The 18,073-nt window shown below is 55.1% G+C and overlaps 1 protein-coding gene across 1 annotated transcript in view; it reads left to right on the plus strand.

The window, feature by feature from the left end:
* Window positions 1-18,073, plus strand: part of NUP98 (nucleoporin 98 and 96 precursor) — an 82,672-nt gene that overhangs the window by 22,780 nt on the left and 41,819 nt on the right. Inside the window, 3 exon segments of the mRNA XM_075337699.1 lie at window positions 1,774-1,912; window positions 2,673-2,850; window positions 5,177-5,347. Of these exon segments, the coding sequence (XP_075193814.1) occupies window positions 1,774-1,912; window positions 2,673-2,850; window positions 5,177-5,347 (488 nt within the window).

The following is an 18,073-nucleotide window of genomic DNA, read 5'->3' on the forward strand; positions in this document are numbered from 1 at the left end:
CCCCCTCCATGCTTTGGACCATCAGGAGGGCTGTAGATGCCCCCTCCATGCTTTGGGCCATCAGGAGGGCTGTAGATGCCCCCTCCATGCTTTGGGCCATCAGGAGGGCTGTAGATGCCCCCTCCATGCTTTGGGCCATCAGGAGGGCTGTAGATGCCCCCTCCATGCTTTGGACCATCAGGGTGACTGTAGATGCCCCCTCCATGCTTTGGACCATCAGGAGGGCTGTAGATGCCCCCTCCATGCTTTGGCCATCAGGAGGGCTGTAGATGCCCCCTCCATGCTTTGGCCATTAGGAGGGCTGTAGATGCCCCCTCCATGCTTTAGACCATCAGGAGGACTGTAGATGCCCCCTCCATGCTTTGGACCATCAGGAGGACTGTAGATGCCCCCTCCATGCTTTGGACCATCAGGAGGACTGTAGATGCCCCCTCCATGCTTTAGACCATCAGGAGGACTGTAGATGCCCCCTCCATGCTTTAGACCATCAGGAGGACTGTAGATGCCCCCTCCATGCTTTAGACCATCAGGAGGACTGTAGATGCCCCCTCCATGCTTTGGACCATCAGGGGGCTGTAGATGCCCCCTCCATGCTTTGGGCCATCAGGAGGGCTGTAGATGCCCCCTCCATGCTTTGGGCCATCAGGAGGGCTGTAGATGCCCCCTCCATGCTTTGGGCCATCAGGAGGGCTGTAGATGCCCCCTCCATGCTTTGGGCATCAGGAGAGCTGTAGATGCCCCCTCCATGCTTTGGACCATCAGGAGGGCTGTAGATGCCCCCTCCATGCTTTGGACCATCAGGGTGGCTGTAGATGCCCCCTCCATGCTTTGGACCATCAGGGTGACTGTAGATGCCCCCTCCATGCTTTGGACCATCAGGGTGACTGTAGATGCCCCCTCCATGCTTTGGACCATCAGGGTGACTGTAGATGCCCCCTCCATGCTTTGGACCATCAGGGTGACTGTAGATGCCCCCTCCATGCTTTGGACCATCAGGGTGACTGTAGATGCCCCCTCCATGCTTTGGACCATCAGGGTGACTGTAGATGCCCCCTCCATGCTTTGGACCATCAGGAGGACTGTAGATGCCCCCTCCATGCTTTGGACCATCAGGAGGACTGTAGATGCCCCCTCCATGCTTTGGACCATCAGGAGGGCTGTAGATGCCCCCTCCATGCTTTGGACCATCAGGAGGGCTGTAGATGCCCCCTCCATGCTTTGGCCATCAGGAGGACTGTAGATGCCCCCTCCATGCTTTGGACCATCAGGGGGCTGTTGATGCCCCCTACATGCTTTGGACCATGAGGGTGACTGTAGATGCCCCCTACATGCTTTGGACCATCAGGGTGACTGTAGATGCCCCCTACATGCTTTGGACCATCAGGGTGACTGTAGATGCCCCCTCCATGCTTTGGACCATCAGGGTGACTGTAGATGCCCCCTCCATGCTTTGGACCATCAGGGTGACTGTAGATGCCCCCTCCATGCTTTGGACCATCAGGGTGACTGTAGATGCCCCCTCCATGCTTTGGACCATCAGGGTGACTGTAGATGCCCCCTCCATGCTTTGGACCATCAGGGTGACTGTAGATGCCCCCTTTCTGCTGGAGCGCAGGGAGGGGATTGTAGGTGCTATGTGATGTGGTGCGTTGCGCAGAGACCTGGAGGGATCTGCGTCCTCCGTCCGCCCCCTCTTGTCGCCCCCTCTGTGGTCCCCTCTTGTGGTCTCCGCTGCTGCTGATGTTTTCCTTGTCTTCCTCTCGTCTCCCGCAGGCTACGGATCCATCTATTTTGAAGGACTGGTCGACCTCCTGAACCTGAACCTGGACGAGATCGTCCATATCCGAAATAAGGAGGTGATCGTGTACACGGACGACGGAAATAAGCCGCCTGTGGGGGAGGGGCTCAACAGGTACAGCCCCTCATTGCGTTCTTGAAAGGGGTTAATGCAGGTTATTTAGGAGGCAGCTCCCACCCAACTCTCCACCCGGCCCGTACGATTCAGGCTCCTGCTCCACCGATGGGGAAAGTAGGGGCGTGTCTCCGATAATGGGCAAAAAACTAACGAGACCCACAAATAATAAGACCGATGAGGCGAAGTCTGCAGAAAATCACACCTAGAAAATGGGGAGGAAATAAGACCCAGGAGGGGATGGAGACCCCCCAGACTGTCACTTGTGCCTTTTCCCATCCGCTCTGTCCCAGGAGGGGATGGAGACCCCCAGACTGTCACTTGTGCCTTTTCCCATCCGCTCTGTCCCAGGAGGGGATGGAGACCCCCAGACTGTCACTTGTGCCTTTTTTCATCCGCTCTGTCCCAGGAGGGGATGGAGACCCCCAGACTGTCACTTGTGCCTTTTCTCATCCGCTCTGTCCCAGGAGGGGATGGAGACCCCTCAGACTGTCACTTGTGCCTTTTCCCATCCGCTCTGTCCCAGGAGGGGATGGAGACCCCCAGACTGTCACTTTGTGCCTTTTCTCATCCGCTCTGTCCCAGGAGGGGATGGAGACCCCTCAGACTGTCACTTGTGCCTTTTCCCATCCGCTCTGTCCCAGGAGGGGATGGAGACCCCCAGACTGTCATTTGTGCCTTCTCCCATCTGCTCTGTCCCAGGAGGGGATGGAGACCCCCAGACTGTCATTTGTGCCTTTTCCCATCTGCTCTGTCCCAGGCCCGCCGAGGTGACCCTGAATGAAGTGTGGCCGATCGATAAGACCACCCGTGTGCTGATCAAGAGCCCGGAGCGGCTGGAGGAGATGAACTACAAGAACAAGCTGGAAGCCGCCTCCCGGAAACAAGGAGCCCAGTTCAAGGAGTATCGTCCCGAGACCGGCTCCTGGGTGTTCAAGGTGCGGCTGTGAGAGTGTCAGATCCTGCCGCGGCGGTACAAGCTGCAGCGAGCGGCGGTGACGCCTGGTGTGTGCAGGAAGGTGTATGGCGGTTATATTCCTGTGCATTCTGCTCTGTCACATGCTATGTGTGAGGTCCGGGGGTCAGAGCGTCCCCAGTGATGCCGGGCAGATGTACAGCAGCGGTCACACTGCGGTGGTGCGGTCCCCAGTGATGCCGGGCATGTAGATGTACAGCAGCGGTCACACTGCGGTGGTGCGGTCCCCAGTGATGCCGGGTATGTAGCTGTACAGCAGCGGTCACACTGCGGTGATGCGGTCCCCAGTGATGCCGGGCATGTAGATGTTGTACAGCAGCGGTCACACTGCGGTGGTGCGGTCCCCAGTGATGCCGGGCATGTAGATGTTGTACAGCAGCGGTCACACTGCGGTGGTGCGGTCCCCAGTGATGCCGGGTATGTAGACGTACAGCAGCGGTCACACTGCGGTGGTGCGGTCCCCAGTGATGCCGGGTATGTAGACGTACAGCAGCGGTCACACTGCGGTGGTGCGGTCCCCAGTGATGCCGGGCATGTAGATGTTGTACAGCAGCGGTCACACTGCGGTGGTGCGGTCCCCAGTGATGCCGGGTATGTAGATGTACAGCAGCGGTCACACTGCAGTGGTGCGGTCCCCAGTGATGCCGGGTATGTAGATGTTGTACAGCAGCGGTCACACTGCGGTGGTGCGGTCCCCAGTGATGCTGGGTATGTAGCTGTACAGCAGCGGTCACACTGCAGTGGTGCGGTCCCCAGTGATGCCGGGTATGTAGATGTTGTACAGCAGCGGTCACACTGCGGTGGTGCGGTCCCCAGTAATGCCGGGCATGTAGATGTACAGGTGCGGTCCCCAGTGATGCTGGGCATGTAGATGTACAGCAGCGGTCACACTGCGGTGGTGCGGTCCCCAGTGATGCCGGGCATGTAGATGTACAGCAGCGGTCACACTGTGGTGGTGCGGTCCCCAGTGATGCCGGGCATGTAGATGTACAGCAGCGGTCACACTGTGGTGGTGCGGTCCCCAGTGATGCCGGGTATGTAGATGTACAGCAGCGGTCACACTGTGGTGGTGCGGTCCCCAGTGATGCCGGGTATGTAGATGTACAGCAGCGGTCACACTGCGGTGGTGTGGTCCCCAGTGATGCCGGGCATGTAGATGTTGTACAGCAGCGGTCACACTGCGGTGGTGTGGTCCCCAGTGATGCCGGGCATGTAGATGTTGTACAGCAGCGGTCACACTGCGGTGGTGCGGTCCCCAGTGATGCCGGGTATGTAGATGTACAGCAGCGGTCACACTGGTGGTGCGGTCCCCAGTGATGCCGGGTATGTAGATGTACAGCAGCGGTCACACTGCGGTGGTGTGGTCCCCAGTGATGCCGGGCATGTAGATGTTGTACAGCAGCGGTCACACTGCGGTGGTGCGGTCCCCAGTGATGCCGGGCATGTAGATGTACAGCAGCGGTCACACTGCGGTGGTGCGGTCCCCAGTGATGCCGGGCATGTAGATGTACAGCAGCGGTCACACTGCAGTGGTGCGGTCCCCAGTGATGCCGGGTATGTAGATGTTGTACAGCAGCGGTCACACTGTGGTGGTGCGGTCCCCAGTGATGCCGGGTATGTAGATGTTGTACAGCAGCGGTCACACTGCAGTGGTGCGGTCCCCAGTGATGCCGGGTATGTAGATGTTGTACAGCAGCGGTCACACTGTGGTGGTGCGGTCCCCAGTGATGCCGGGTATGTAGATGTTGTACAGCAGCGGTCACACTGTGGTGGTGCGGTCCCCAGTGATGCCGGGTATGTAGATGTTGTACAGCAGCGGTCACACTGTGGTGGTGCGGTCCCCAGTGATGCCGGGTATGTAGCTGTACAGCAGCGGTCACACTGCGGTGGTGTGGTCCCCAGTGATGCCGGGTATGTAGATGTTGTACAGCAGCGGTCACACTGCGGTGGTGCGGTCCCCAGTGATGCCGAGCATGTAGATGTACAGCAGCGGTCACACTGCGGTGGTGCGGTCCCCAGTGATGCCGGGCATGTAGATGTACAGCAGCGGTCACACTGCGGTGGTGCGGTCCCCAGTGATGCCGGGCATGTAGATGTACAGCAGCGGTCACACTGCGGTGGTGCGGTCCCCAGTGATGCCGGGTATGTAGATGTACAGCAGCGGTCACACTGCGGTGGTGCGGTCTCTGGTGATGAGCGGTGCCTGCCGCTGATCTTGGGGTACATTCTGGTGACCGCCCGTGTCCTGAGCCTGTGACTGATGGAGACTTCTCTCTTCTCTTCCGCAGGTGAAGCATTTCTCTAAGTACGGGCTGCAAGACTCCGACGACGAAGAGGACACCGCCGCCGCGACCACCGCCGAATCCAAGAAACTGAAAGCAGCCACCCTGCCCCCTCCCGGACAGCAGCCACCCCCGCAACAGGCCATGCTCAATGGAAAACTCACCCCTCCACCTCAGGTAGAGAGGGGCTGACTGCGCCCAATTTCCAAATCCCGCACACACCCCCCCCCCTTCCTCCCCCCTTGATTAAATGGCACAGGCCAAGCAGCCAATGTGTGGGCGATGATTTACTCTGCAGGTGCCGTGGGTCTGATTTCCCATAATGCACTAGGCTCTTGCATGGGTGGTATTCAGGCAGTGGGGGGGGGGACTACCAGGCACCGGGGGGTGCGTACGTGGACAGAGTCATAGCAGGAGGCCGTGAGCTGCCGGTGCATCCTCTGCGGGTGATGGCTGCACAGGTGACCATGTGGCAGGGGGCACAGTCACCAGACGGCGGGCGGCTGTACTGACTAGGGCTGGGGACCCCGCTATAGTCATGGGGGGGGTGAGGAGCTGGGTGACACACGCGGTCTGCTCAGTGCAGGGGTCGGCCCCCTGCGTTACCGGCCCCCTGCGTTACCGGCCCCCTGCGTTACCGGCCCCCTGCGTTACCGGCCCCAAATGTGAAGCCTTTAACAAGAGGAAAAAAAACCTTCACTTTTGCACAAAAAAAGATAAAAAAACATCTGATTGGCTGAGGCCTTCAGTACTGTCATGGCGGACTGATTAGTGGCTGCTGATTGGCTGCAGCGGTTAAATCACTGTCGAGCTCAGTGGTGACTTTAGAGGAGGCCGCACTCGAGCTCGTGGACGATCCCTTTAACGGGAGTCGACGGTGATTGGACACTTAGTCAGGTTTACATCCGGCCCCTGATAACATGAGGCAGGACCCCCCACATCTTCCCTGTCCTGGGACCCCCAGTGCTGTCATCACCGTCCTGCTGGGGGGGGGGGGAACGTCGCTCCGTTGTGTCCTTACTCCTTTCTTATATTCTGTGCTTCGGGGGTGATATCTGGAGGGGGGTGAACACTTTCTCGCAGCGCGGTGATTTCTGTAGGATTCTCCTGCGGGCCGGTGTGCAGACATTGATTGGTGACTGGTCGCAGTGTTATGTCCAGACCCTTCCTCTGTACGTGGCGCCCCCGTCTGCTGGTGATATTTTCACATTGAGTATTTTCCGGGTTGTCAGGGGTCAGGAAATCATGGCTGCCATCGTGTAGAAGCAGCGCTGCCCCCGCAGGCTGTACGCGGTCTCGCAGATGAGGCGCCCTGTGCATTTTCTTCAGCGGGAGGGGGCCACATCGCGCCTCTGGTCCCGGGGCCATACATGCGCCTCTTGGCAGTTTAGGACTTGATGGCTCCTGCACCTCTCAGGCGCCGTTGCCAGCTGTGACCGCGCACCGACCGCTGCCGGTTCATGCTCCACATCCGCCTGCGTCGCTGCCTGCATTGTGTATTGGACGGGTCCGCACGGCTGTGACCGCGCACCGACCGCTGCCGGTTCATGCTCCACATCCGCCTGCGTCGCTGCCTTCATTGTGTATTGGACGGGTCCGCACGGCTGTGACCGCGCACCGATCGCTGCCGGTTCATGCTCCACATCCGCCTGCGTCGATGCCTTCATTGTGTATTGGACGGGTCAGCACGGCTGTGACCGCGCACCGATCGCTGCCGGTTCATGCTCCACATCCGCCTGCGTCGATGCCTTCATTGTGTATTGGACGGGTCTGCACGGCTGTGACCGCGCACCGACCGCTGCCGGTTCATGCTCCACATCCGCCTGCGTCGCTGCCTTCATTGTGTATTGGACGGGTCCGCACGGCTGTGACCGCGCACCGATCGCTGCCGGTTCATGCTCCACATCCGCCTGCGTCGCTGCCTTCATTGTGTATTGGACGGGTCCGCACGGCTGGGTCATTCCACGTCAGGTCATCCAAATAGGAATATTTTTTTTTTTTATCTGACGTCTTTAGATTGTGTTTATTTTATTTTTTTCATAAAATACAACTTTAGTTAATTACAAATTAAAAGTTTTGAATTTTTTTTTTTTTTCTTCGGTTAATTTTTTACAGACTTTTAAAGTTTTAGAGTGTGACTTTTGTCCTGCTCGGGCCTTACATTGTCTATCATATCTCGGGCGGCATTTCTCAGAGCGGCGCCGGCGTTCATTCCATGTCACAACTCCATGTTTCTTTATATTTTGTTTTAGAGAAATTAAATTGAAAATGTTGATGCGCAATTGTGAAAAAAAGTATGTTTTAAAATTGTGAAAAATTGCATAATGTGTGTTACTTGTGTCCTTGGTTATATTTGTGCAGGGATTAACTCTTCGGTCGTGTGGTCAGTGTCATGAGCTGCGCACTTCTGCTAGGGGGGATTTAAGTTTAACTTTAACCCCTTCAGCCCCCCGAGCACTTTCCGTTTTTGCGTTTGTTTTTTGCTCCCCTTCTGAGAGCCGTAACTTTTTTTTTTTTTTTTTTTTTTTCCCCCGTCAGTCTTGCCATATGAGGGCTTGTTTTTTGCGGGACGAGTTGTAGTTTTAAATGAAACCATAAGTTTTACCATATGGTGTACTCGAAAACAGGAAAAAAATTTCAAGTGCGGAAAAATTGCAAAAAAAAGTGTGATGGCACAATAGTTTTTGGGATATTTTATTCAGTGTTCACTATATGGTAACACTGATGTGTGGGTGTGATACCTGAGGTCGGTGCGAGTTTGTAGACACCAAACATGTATAGGTTTACTTGTATTTAAGGGGTTAAAAAAAAATTCACAAGTTTGTCCAATAAAAGTGGCGTACATTTTGCGCCATTTTCCTAAACCCGTAGCGTTCTCCATTTTTCGGGCTTTATGGCTGTGACTTCTTAATTTTTGCGCCTCGAGCTGACGTTTCTAATGGTACCATTTTTGCGCAGATGCTACGTTTTGATCGCCTGTTATTGCATTTTGCACAAAACTTGCGGGGACCAAAATACGTAATTTTGCCGGTTGGAATTTTTTTGCCGCTACGCAGTTTACCGATCAGATTAATTGATTTTATATTTTGATCGGGCATTTCTGAACGCGGTGATACCAAATGTGTATTTAATTTTTTTTTTTTTTTTAACCCTTTAATTTTCAATTGGGTGATTTGAACTTTTAGGGGGTTTTGGGGTGTTTTGTTTTTTTTTATTTTATTTTATTTTACTAGTCCCCCTAGGGGGCTATAGCGATCAGCAATCCGATCGCTCTGCCCTATCTGCTGATCATAGCTATACAGCTGTAAACAGCAGATACGGTCACTTCCTGCTTCCCTGGCCTCCAGGCCAAGTGTAAACGAAAGTGAAACATCATAGCTGCAGGCGTCATCACATGACCCTGTGCTACCACCGAAAGTTACGTGATCACTCACGTGAATTTCAGTGGGGGTGGCGGTAAGTGAAAATCGTGACCGCGCGTATATGCAGCGAGATGTAAGGGGTTAATGTTACAGGTGGAAGCGATTCCACTCGTAACATGCAGGCACACATGTCAGCTGTTGAAAACAGCTATGTGCACCGATGGCCGCACACTGCCTGCGGCAGGGGGCGGGGCTTAACAGGACACACTCCATGATGGAAAGATCCATCAAAGGTCGTGAAGGGGTTAATCTGCAGAATGATTGCTGAATCGGTTTTCTTCACCTTCTGCGATCACCGGTCAGCTTAAAGGATCTTTTTTTCTAATTTTTGTTGGCAATATCCTGGATAATGGATTCTTGTTTTGCAATGGGCGGTGATTCTTCAATGTTAGTGATTTATTGAAATACTCTATTGTTAAATCAGGATTTATAAAGTCCTCTGCATTTGGAAGTGACAGGTTTTGTGATATCTTTGGCCTGCGGGAGGGTTCTTTGGCCTGCGGGAGGGTTCTTTGGCCTGCGGGAGGGTTCTTTGGCCTGCGGGAGGGTTCTTTGGCCTGCGGGAGGGTTCTTTGGCCTGCGGAGGGTTCTTTGGCCTGCGGGAGGGTTCTTTGGCCTGCGGGAGGGTTCTTTGGCCTGCGGGAGGGTTCTTTGGCCTGCGGGAGGGTTCTTTGGCCTGCGGGAGGGTTCTTTGGCCTGCGGGAGGGTTCTTTGGCCTGCGGGAGGGTTCTTTGGCCTGCGGGAGGGTTCTTTGGCCTGCGGGAGGGTTCTTTGGCCTGCGGGAGGGTTCTTTGGCCTGCGGGAGGGTTCTTTGGCCTGCGGGAGGGTTCTTTGGCCTGCGGGAGGGTTCTTTGGCCTGCGGGAGGGTTCTTTGGCCTGCGGGAGGGTTCTTTGGCCTGCGGGAGGGTTCTTTGGCCTGCGGGAGGGTTCTTTGGCCTGCGGGAGGGTTCTTTGGCCTGCGGGAGGGTTCTTTGGCCTGCGGGAGGGTTCTTTGGCCTGCGGGAGGGTTCTTTGGCCTGCGGGAGGGTTCTTTGGCCTGCGGGAGGGTTCTTCTCTTTTGCAAGTGGCTTTCTTCAGCGGTCACACATTGTCATTCCTGATGATTGATGGATTTATATGAAACATCCAGTCTTGTACAGGCCGAAGATATTTTTTTTTTTTTTCTTGTGTCAAAAGGATTACAACAGCTTATATTCCATTACCGCGGCGTATATTCCAGTACAGCGGCGTGTGTTCCAGTACAGCGGCGTGTGTTCCAGTACAGCGGCGTGTGTTCCAGTACAGCGGCGTGTGTTCCAGTACAGCGGCGTGTGTTCCAGTACAGCGGCGTGTGTTCCAGTACAGCGGCGTGTGTTCCAGTACAGCGGCGTGTGTTCCAGTACAGCGGCGTGTGTTCCAGTACAGCGGCGTGTGTTCCAGTACAGCGGCGTGTGTTCCAGTACAGCGGCGTGTGTTCCAGTACAGCGGCGTGTGTTCCAGTACAGCGGCGTGTGTTCCAGTACAGCGGCGTGTGTTCCAGTACAGCGGCGTGTGTTCCAGTACAGCGGCGTGTGTTCCAGTACAGCGGCGTGTGTTCCAGTACAGCGGCGTGCGTTCCAGCACAGCGGCGTGCGTTCCAGCACAGCGGCGTGCGTTCCAGCACAGCGGCGTGCGTTCCAGCACAGCGGCGTGCGTTCCAGCACAGCGGCGTGCGTTCCAGCACAGCGGCGTGCGTTCCAGCACAGCGGCGTGCGTTCCAGCACAGCGGCGTGCGTTCCAGCACAGCGGCGTGCGTTCCAGCACAGCGGCGTGCGTTCCAGCACAGCGGCGTGCGTTCCAGCACAGCGGCGTGCGTTCCAGCACAGCGGCGTGTGTTCCAGCACAGCGGCGTGCGTTCCAGCACAGCGGCGTGCGTTCCAGCACAGCGGCGTGCGTTCCAGCACAGCGGCGTGCGTTCCAGCACAGCGGCGTGCGTTCCAGCACAGCGGCGTGCGTTCCAGCACAGCGGCGTGCGTTCCAGCACAGCGGCGTGCGTTCCATTACCGCGGCGTGCGTTCCATTACTGCGCTGCTTTTTGAGAAGAAAAATCCAGATATAACGGTCACTATATAGGGAGTATTGGGGCTCGTGCACACACAGCTTTCTTCAGCGCTCTATTGGGAGACCCAGACGATTGGGAGACCCAGACGATTGGGGTATAGCTACTGCCCTCCGGAGGCCACACAAAGCACTACACTAAAAAGTGCAAGGCCCCTCCCCTTCTGGCTATACACCCCCGTGGTATCACGGGTACTCCAGTTTTAGCTTTGTGTGCGAAGGAGGTCAGACATCCATGCATAGCTCCACAGATTTTAGTCAGCAGTAGCTGCTGACTATTTCGGATGGAAGAAAAGAGGGCCCATATAGGGCCCCCAGCATGCTCCCTTCTCACCCGTTGATGGTGTTGTAAGGTTGAGGTACCTATTGCTGGTACAGAGGCTGGAGCCCCACATGCTGTTTTCCTTCCACATCCCCTTGTAGGGCTCTGTGGAAGTGGGATCCTGCCGGCCTCAAAGCTCTGACGCCGGGCTCCATCCACAGACCCATAGAACCTGGTGGATGCCGAGCAGGAGTACCATCAGGGACATGGCCCTGCATCATACAGGTACTCTGTGTCCCCGGCAGGCACAGACACACTCCGGGCTGGCTGGGTGTTGTAGTGCGCCGGGGACAGTAACGCTAGAGCTAGTGTTCCTACAGTTTAACTGGGGGACTTTTTTCTGTGTGTGGGAACGCAGCGCCGACCCCCGCTGGACCGGCGGCGCTGCTGTGACTTTTAGTTCGCCGGGGACACGCCGACCGCGCTTTTACGGCGGTGGCGTTTATAAATCTAGTCCCCGGCTTTTGCGGCCTAGGACGCCGGCAGCTCCGATTCGTTCCCGCCCCCACCCTGTCAATCAGGGTAGGGGAGAGACGCTGTTTCACGGCAGCGACGAGGGCTGGAGCCTGATTTACATGCTCCAGCCCTCTCACTAGGCACAGAGGGAAGCAGGCTTCCCGCTCTTAGTCAGGAACGCCCAGGGCCCGCCCCCCCTCCTCTCTCAGGACGCCGGCAGCCATTACATGCATGTCTGGCTGGAGGAAGGACGCAAGGCTCTGGGAGACCTGGACTAGGGGGCTTTGGAGATCACACACCCGCTCTTAAGCGGGCGGTAAGCGGCTTTTCAGCTGGCCCCTCTAGTGCCTCAGTGTGTATTAGTGTACTGTGTCACTGGACATATATATATTTCCTTATTGCTTGCACTGTGAGGTCGCTTCCTGGCTGTATACCCAGATCGCTCTGAGGAGGCAGCAACATGTCATCCACAAAACGCAAGGCTGCCAAGGCTAGGGCTGTGTACACTGCGTGTGCTGCATGTGGGGCTGCTCTACCAGCAGGCTCCAAGGACCCCCATTGTGTGCAATGCTCAGATCCGGTGCTGCTTCGCCAGCCGGAGTCCGGAGGGGTAGTGACCCAGGCTGAGACGCTTGTAAGTCCTGCCCCGGTGTCAGGGACAGACTTTGCAGTTTTTGCTGATAATATGTCTGTGACTATGGCAAAAATCCTTGAAACTTTGCAATCCATGCCTGGGGCTCAGTCTATGGACACGGCGAGGTCTCTGTCCTCTAATCCCCCTCAGTTGGATTTAATCCAGACTGCAAGGGGGTCCCCGGCTTCCCAGGCTGAGTATTATGACTCAGATGATAGCCCCAGCCACCCTAAGCGAGCTCGCTGGGAGAGACCCTCAACGTCATCACACTGCTCAGGGTCTCAGCGCAATCAGTCGCTCTGTGATGCGTCTGATGAGAGTGATCAGGAGTCTTATCCTGGAACCCCTCTCAATCTGGATACCCCGGATGGGGACGCCATGGTAAACGAGCTTATCTCAGCCATCAATAGACTGTTGGATATTTCTCCCCCAGCTCCTTCTGCAGAGGAGGCAGCTGCAGAGCAGGAGAAGTTTCGTTTCCTTTATCCCAAGCGTAAATTAAGTGCTTTCTTGGATCACTCTGACTTCAGAGAGTCAATCCAGAAACACGACGCTCATCCAGAAAGGCGTTTTTCTAAACGTTCTAAGGATACACGTTTTCCTTTCCCCCCTGATGTGGTCAAGCGCTGGACCCAGTGTCCGAAAGTTGACCCCCCGATTTCCAAACTTGCAGCTAGATCCATAGTTGCAGTGGAGGATGGCGCTTCACTTAAGGATGCCAATGACAGACAGATGGACCTCTGGTTAAAATCTGTCTATGAAGCTATCGGCGCGTCGTTTGCTCCAGCATTCGCAGCCGTATGGGCACTCCAAGCTATTTCAGCAGGGTTAGCAAAAGTGGATGCTATCTTACATCCAGCGGTGCCGCAAGTGGCGTCCCTTACCTCGCAGATGTCCGCGTTTGCGTCTTACGCTATCAATGCGGTACTAGAATCTACCAGCCGCACCTCAATGGCGTCCGCCAATTCGGTAGTTTTGCGCAGAGCCTTGTGGTTAAAGGACTGGAAAGCAGATGCTGGTTCCAAAAAATGTTTAACCAGCCTGCCTTTATCTAGAGATAGACTGTTTGGCGAGCCATTGGCTGACATCATTAAACAGTCCAAGGGTAAAGACTCTTCTTTGCCCCAGCCCAGATCAAGCAAACCTCAGCAGAAAAAATGGCAGCAGAGGTTTCAGTCCTTTCGAGGTTCGGGCAAGACACAATTCTCCTCGTCCAAAGGGACTCAGAGGACGCAAAGAAGCTCAGATTCCTGGCGGGCTCACGCGCGCCCCAAGAAAGCAAATGGAGGAACCGCTTCCAAAGCGGCTACCTCATGACTTCCAGCTCCCCCCCTCCGCATCTCCGGTCGGGGGCAGGCTCTCCCGCTTTTCCGACATTTGGATGTCACAGGTCAAAGACCGGTGGGTGACAGACATTTTGTCTCGCGGGTACAGAATCGAGTTCAGTTCTCGTCCTCCAGCTCGGTTCTTCAGAACCTCCCCACATTCAGACCGAGCAGATGCCCTGCTGCAGGCGGTGGACTCCCTAAGAGCGGAAGGAGTAGTGGTTCCTGTACCGCCTCAGGAACAAGGGAGAGGGTTTTACTCCAATCTCTTTGTGGTTCCAAAAAAGGACGGCTCGTTCCGTCCTGTTCTGGATCTAAAGCTGCTCAACAAACATGTGCACGCCAGGCGGTTCCGGATGGAAACCCTCCGCTCTGTCGTGGCCTCAATGTCTCAAGGAGACTTCCTTGCCTCAATAGACATCAAAGATGCTTATCTCCATGTGCCAATTGCTACAGAACATCAACGTTTTCTACGTTTTGTGATAGGAAACGAACATCTTCAGTTCGTAGCTCTGCCATTCGGTCTGGCGACAGCCCCACGGGTTTTCACCAAGGTCATGGCGGCAGTGGTAGCGGTCTTGCACTCTCAGGGACACTCGGTGATCCCTTACCTAGACGATCTACTTGTCAAGGCACCCTCTCAAGAGGCATGCCAACTCAGTCTACATGCTACACTGGAGACTCTACAGACGTTCGGATGGATCATCAACTTTCCAAAGTCGAATCTGTCTCCGACACAGTCACTAACGTATCTTGGCATGGAGTTCCATACTCGAGCAGCGAGAGTGAAGCTTCCGCTGAACAAGCAGCGGTCACTACAGACAGGGGTGCAATCCCTCCTTCAGGGCCAGTCGCACCCCTTACGGCGCCTCATGCACTTCCTCGGGAAGATGGTGGCAGCCATGGAAGCAGTTCCCTTTGCGCAGTTTCATCTGCGTCCACTTCAATGGGACATTCTCCGCCAATGGGACGGGAAGTCAACGTCCCTGGACAGGAAAGTCTCTTTCCCAGACGGCCAAGGACTCTCTACAATGGTGGCTCCTTCCCACCTCATTGTCTCAGGGAAGATCCTTCCTGCCCCCATCCTGGGCAGTGGTCACGACAGATGCGAGTCTGTCAGGGTGGGGAGCAGTGTTTCTCCACCACAGGGCTCAGGGGACGTGGACTCCGCAGGAGTCCACCCTTCAGATCAATGTTCTGGAAATCAGAGCAGTGTATCTTGCCCTACTAGCCTTCCAGCAGTGGCTGGAAGGAAGGCAGATCCGAATTCAGTCGGACAACTCCACAGCGGTGGCATACATCAACCACCAAGGGGGGACACGCAGTCGGCAAGCCTTCCAGGAAGTCCGGCGGATTCTGATGTGGGTGGAAGCCACGGCCTCCACCATATCCGCAGTTCACATCCCCGGCGTAGAAAACTGGGAAGCAGACTTCCTCAGTCGCCAGGGCATGGACGCAGGGGAATGGTCCCTTCACCCGGACGTGTTTCAGGAAATCTGTCGCCGATGGGGAGTGCCGGACGTCGACCTAATGGCGTCCCGGCACAACAACAAGGTTCCGGCATTCATGGCGAGGTCGCGCGATCAAAGAGCTCTGGCGGCAGACGCATTGGTTCAAGATTGGTCGCAGTTCCGGCTCCCTTATGTCTTTCCACCTCTGGCACTCTTGCCCAGAGTGTTACGCAAGATCAGATCCGATTGCAGCCGCGTCATACTCGTCGCCCCAGACTGGCCGAGGAGATCGTGGTATCCGGATCTGTGGCATCTCACGGTCGGTCGACCGTGGTCACTGCCAGACCGACCAGACTTACTGTCCCAAGGGCCGTTTTTCCATCAGAATTCTGCGGCCCTGAACCTGACTGTGTGGCCATTGAGTCCTGGATCCTAGCGTCTGCAGGATTATCTCAAGGAGTCGTAGCCACAATGAGACAAGCTAGGAAGTCAACGTCTGCTAAGATCTACCACAGGACGTGGAAGATTTTCTTATCTTGGTGCTCTGCACAGAGAGTATCCCCTTGGCCATTTGCATTGCCCACCTTTCTTTCCTTCCTGCAATCTGGGTTGGAAAAGGGCTTGTCGCTCAGTTCCCTTAAAGGGCAAGTCTCGGCACTGTCTGTGTTTTTTCAGAAGCGTCTAGCACGTCTTCCTAAGGTGCGCACGTTCCTACAGGGGGTCTGTCATATTGTGCCCCCGTACAAGCGGCCGTTAGATCCATGGGATCTGAACAGAGTACTTGTTGCTCTGCAAAAGCCGCCCTTCGAGCCTCTAAAGGACGTTTCCTTTTCTCGCCTGTCACAGAAAGTGGCGTTTCTTGTCGCGATCACATCGCTTCGGCGAGTGTCTGAGCTGGCAGCTTTGTCATCCAAGGCTCCTTTCCTGGTGTTCCACCAGGACAAGGTAGTGCTGCGCCCCATTCCGGAGTTTCTCCCTAAGGTGGTATCCTCGTTTCATCTTAATCAGGATATATCCTTGCCTTCCTTTTGTCCTCATCCGGTTCACCGGTATGAAAAGGACTTACGTTTGCTAGATCTGGTGAGAGCACTCAGAATCTACATTTCCCGAACGGCGCCCATACGCCGTTCCGATGCACTTTTTGTCCTTGTCGCTGGTCCGCGCAAGGGGTTGCAGGCTTCTAAAGCCACCCTGGCTCGATGGATCAAAGAACCAATTCTAGAGGCCTACCGCTCTGCGGGGCTTCCGGTTCCTTCAGGGCTAAAAGCCCACTCAACCAGAGCTGTGGGTGCGGCCTGGGCATTACGACACCAGGCTTCGGCTCAACATGTGTGCCAGGCAGCTACCTGGTCCAGTCTGCACACTTTCACCAAGCATTATCAGGTGCATACCTATGCTTCGGCGGATGCCAGCTTAGGTAGAAGAGTCCTGCAGGCGGCAGTGACATCCCCGTAGGGGGGGGCTGTTTTTTTGCAGCTCTAACATGAGGTATTTCTTTACCCACCCAGGGACAGCTTTTGGACGTCCCAATCGTCTGGGTCTCCCAATAGAGCGCTGAAGAAGAAGGGAATTTTGTTACTTACCGTAAATTCCTTTTCTTCTAGCTCTTATTGGGAGACCCAGCACCCGCCCTGTTGTCCTTCGGGATTTTGTTGTTGTTTGCGGGTACACATGTTGTTCATGTTGAACGGTTTTTCAGTTCTCCGATGTTTCTCGGAGTTAATTTGTTTAAACCAGTTATTGGCTTCCTCCTTCTTGCTTTGGCACTAAAACTGGAGTACCCGTGATACCACGGGGGGGTATAGCCAGAAGGGGAGGGGCCTTGCACTTTTTAGTGTAGTGCTTTGTGTGGCCTCCGGAGGGCAGTAGCTATACCCCAATCGTCTGGGTCTCCCAATCGTCTGGGTCTCCCAATAAGAGCTAGAAGAAAAGGAATTTACGGTAAGTAACAAAATTCCCTTCTTTTGTGGATCTGCGGATAGACGCTGCGGTTTTGGTGCATTTTTCTACCCAATTTTCACTATCTGCATTAGTTTGATCGCTAGTGAAAGCAATGGCCGCTTTTTTCCTATAGTGATGAATCACTGCAATAAGCGCAGCATTGAACAGTGGTGCGCGCAGGGATTTACTCTGAGGGTTTACCCCAGTGAAATGAATGGGGGTGTTTTTCTGAGCGATGATCCCTCAGATTAGCGCTGTGTGTATTGGCCCTTAATAAGAAGAGCATTAAACTATGAATATTTCCCCCCGCGTTGCCCCCCAGTATTGCCGCACCCGCTCCCCTGAGGCCGGCAGAGAACGCTTTGTTGGCGTCCACATGAGGCTGTTACTTCCATATTTTTCTATATGATCCCTTCGTGATCCCCTCTTGCTTTTTGGCACAGATGTGGCCAGGATCACAGCGGGCACATGGGCATTTTTTGAAATTTTGAAATAGTTTTTTTTTCGGAAATTCGTTTTTAAATTTTGCGTTTGCACGGGTAAAATATTAGCAGCGCTCCTGTTGTGACGCTTCCGGTGACAGCCGGCGCAGCGCTCAGCAGAGGGGGCGGATTTCGTTTTTCTAGCTTTATTCTCGCCGGAGTTATGAGGAGAAATGTAAAAGGCAAAACTTAAATTCACATTTTTCCAAACTTTGAAATTCATTAAAAAAAATCTAAATTTTTTTCTTCACGTTTTGCATTCACTGGCGCAATATTACCAAATAACACAATCTCAACAGAATTAATAATAGAGGTAGAAATGATTGCTTCACGTGGCATGGGATGACCCGGCTCCCGCCCCTCCCCCTCAGAGGCAGCCGCGCTCCACCCATGCTGCAGCCAGTCCGGGCCGTGTCCTGGCGGCCGTCCGGTGCTTTGTAGCCGGGGACCAGATGGGTTAGAGCAGCGGTGATTGCGGGGTGCAGAGCCGGACTCCCCGGTACTGTCCCCCACCTGCCGCCGCTGCTGCTATTGTAGACATGATGGAGTCCCTAGAATCAGAGGCTGATCCGGCTCAGTGCTGCCCCCACGACTGCCAGGACAAGGACTGTACCTGCCTCACGTGGAGCTGCTGCACAACCTCTTGTGTGAATGTCCCCTGTGTGGGGTGCGGTCATGACGGCAGGGTCCTAGGTGAGGAAGCTGAGGGGCACTGTGCAGTTATGTCCTCGCCTGTTCTTGGCGGCAGTGTGACGAGTCCACCGCCCGAGCTCCGGCAACACCACAGACCTGAT

Source organism: Anomaloglossus baeobatrachus, chromosome 2, assembly GCF_048569485.1.
Source record: "Anomaloglossus baeobatrachus isolate aAnoBae1 chromosome 2, aAnoBae1.hap1, whole genome shotgun sequence".
NCBI lineage: Eukaryota > Metazoa > Chordata > Amphibia > Anura > Aromobatidae > Anomaloglossus > Anomaloglossus baeobatrachus.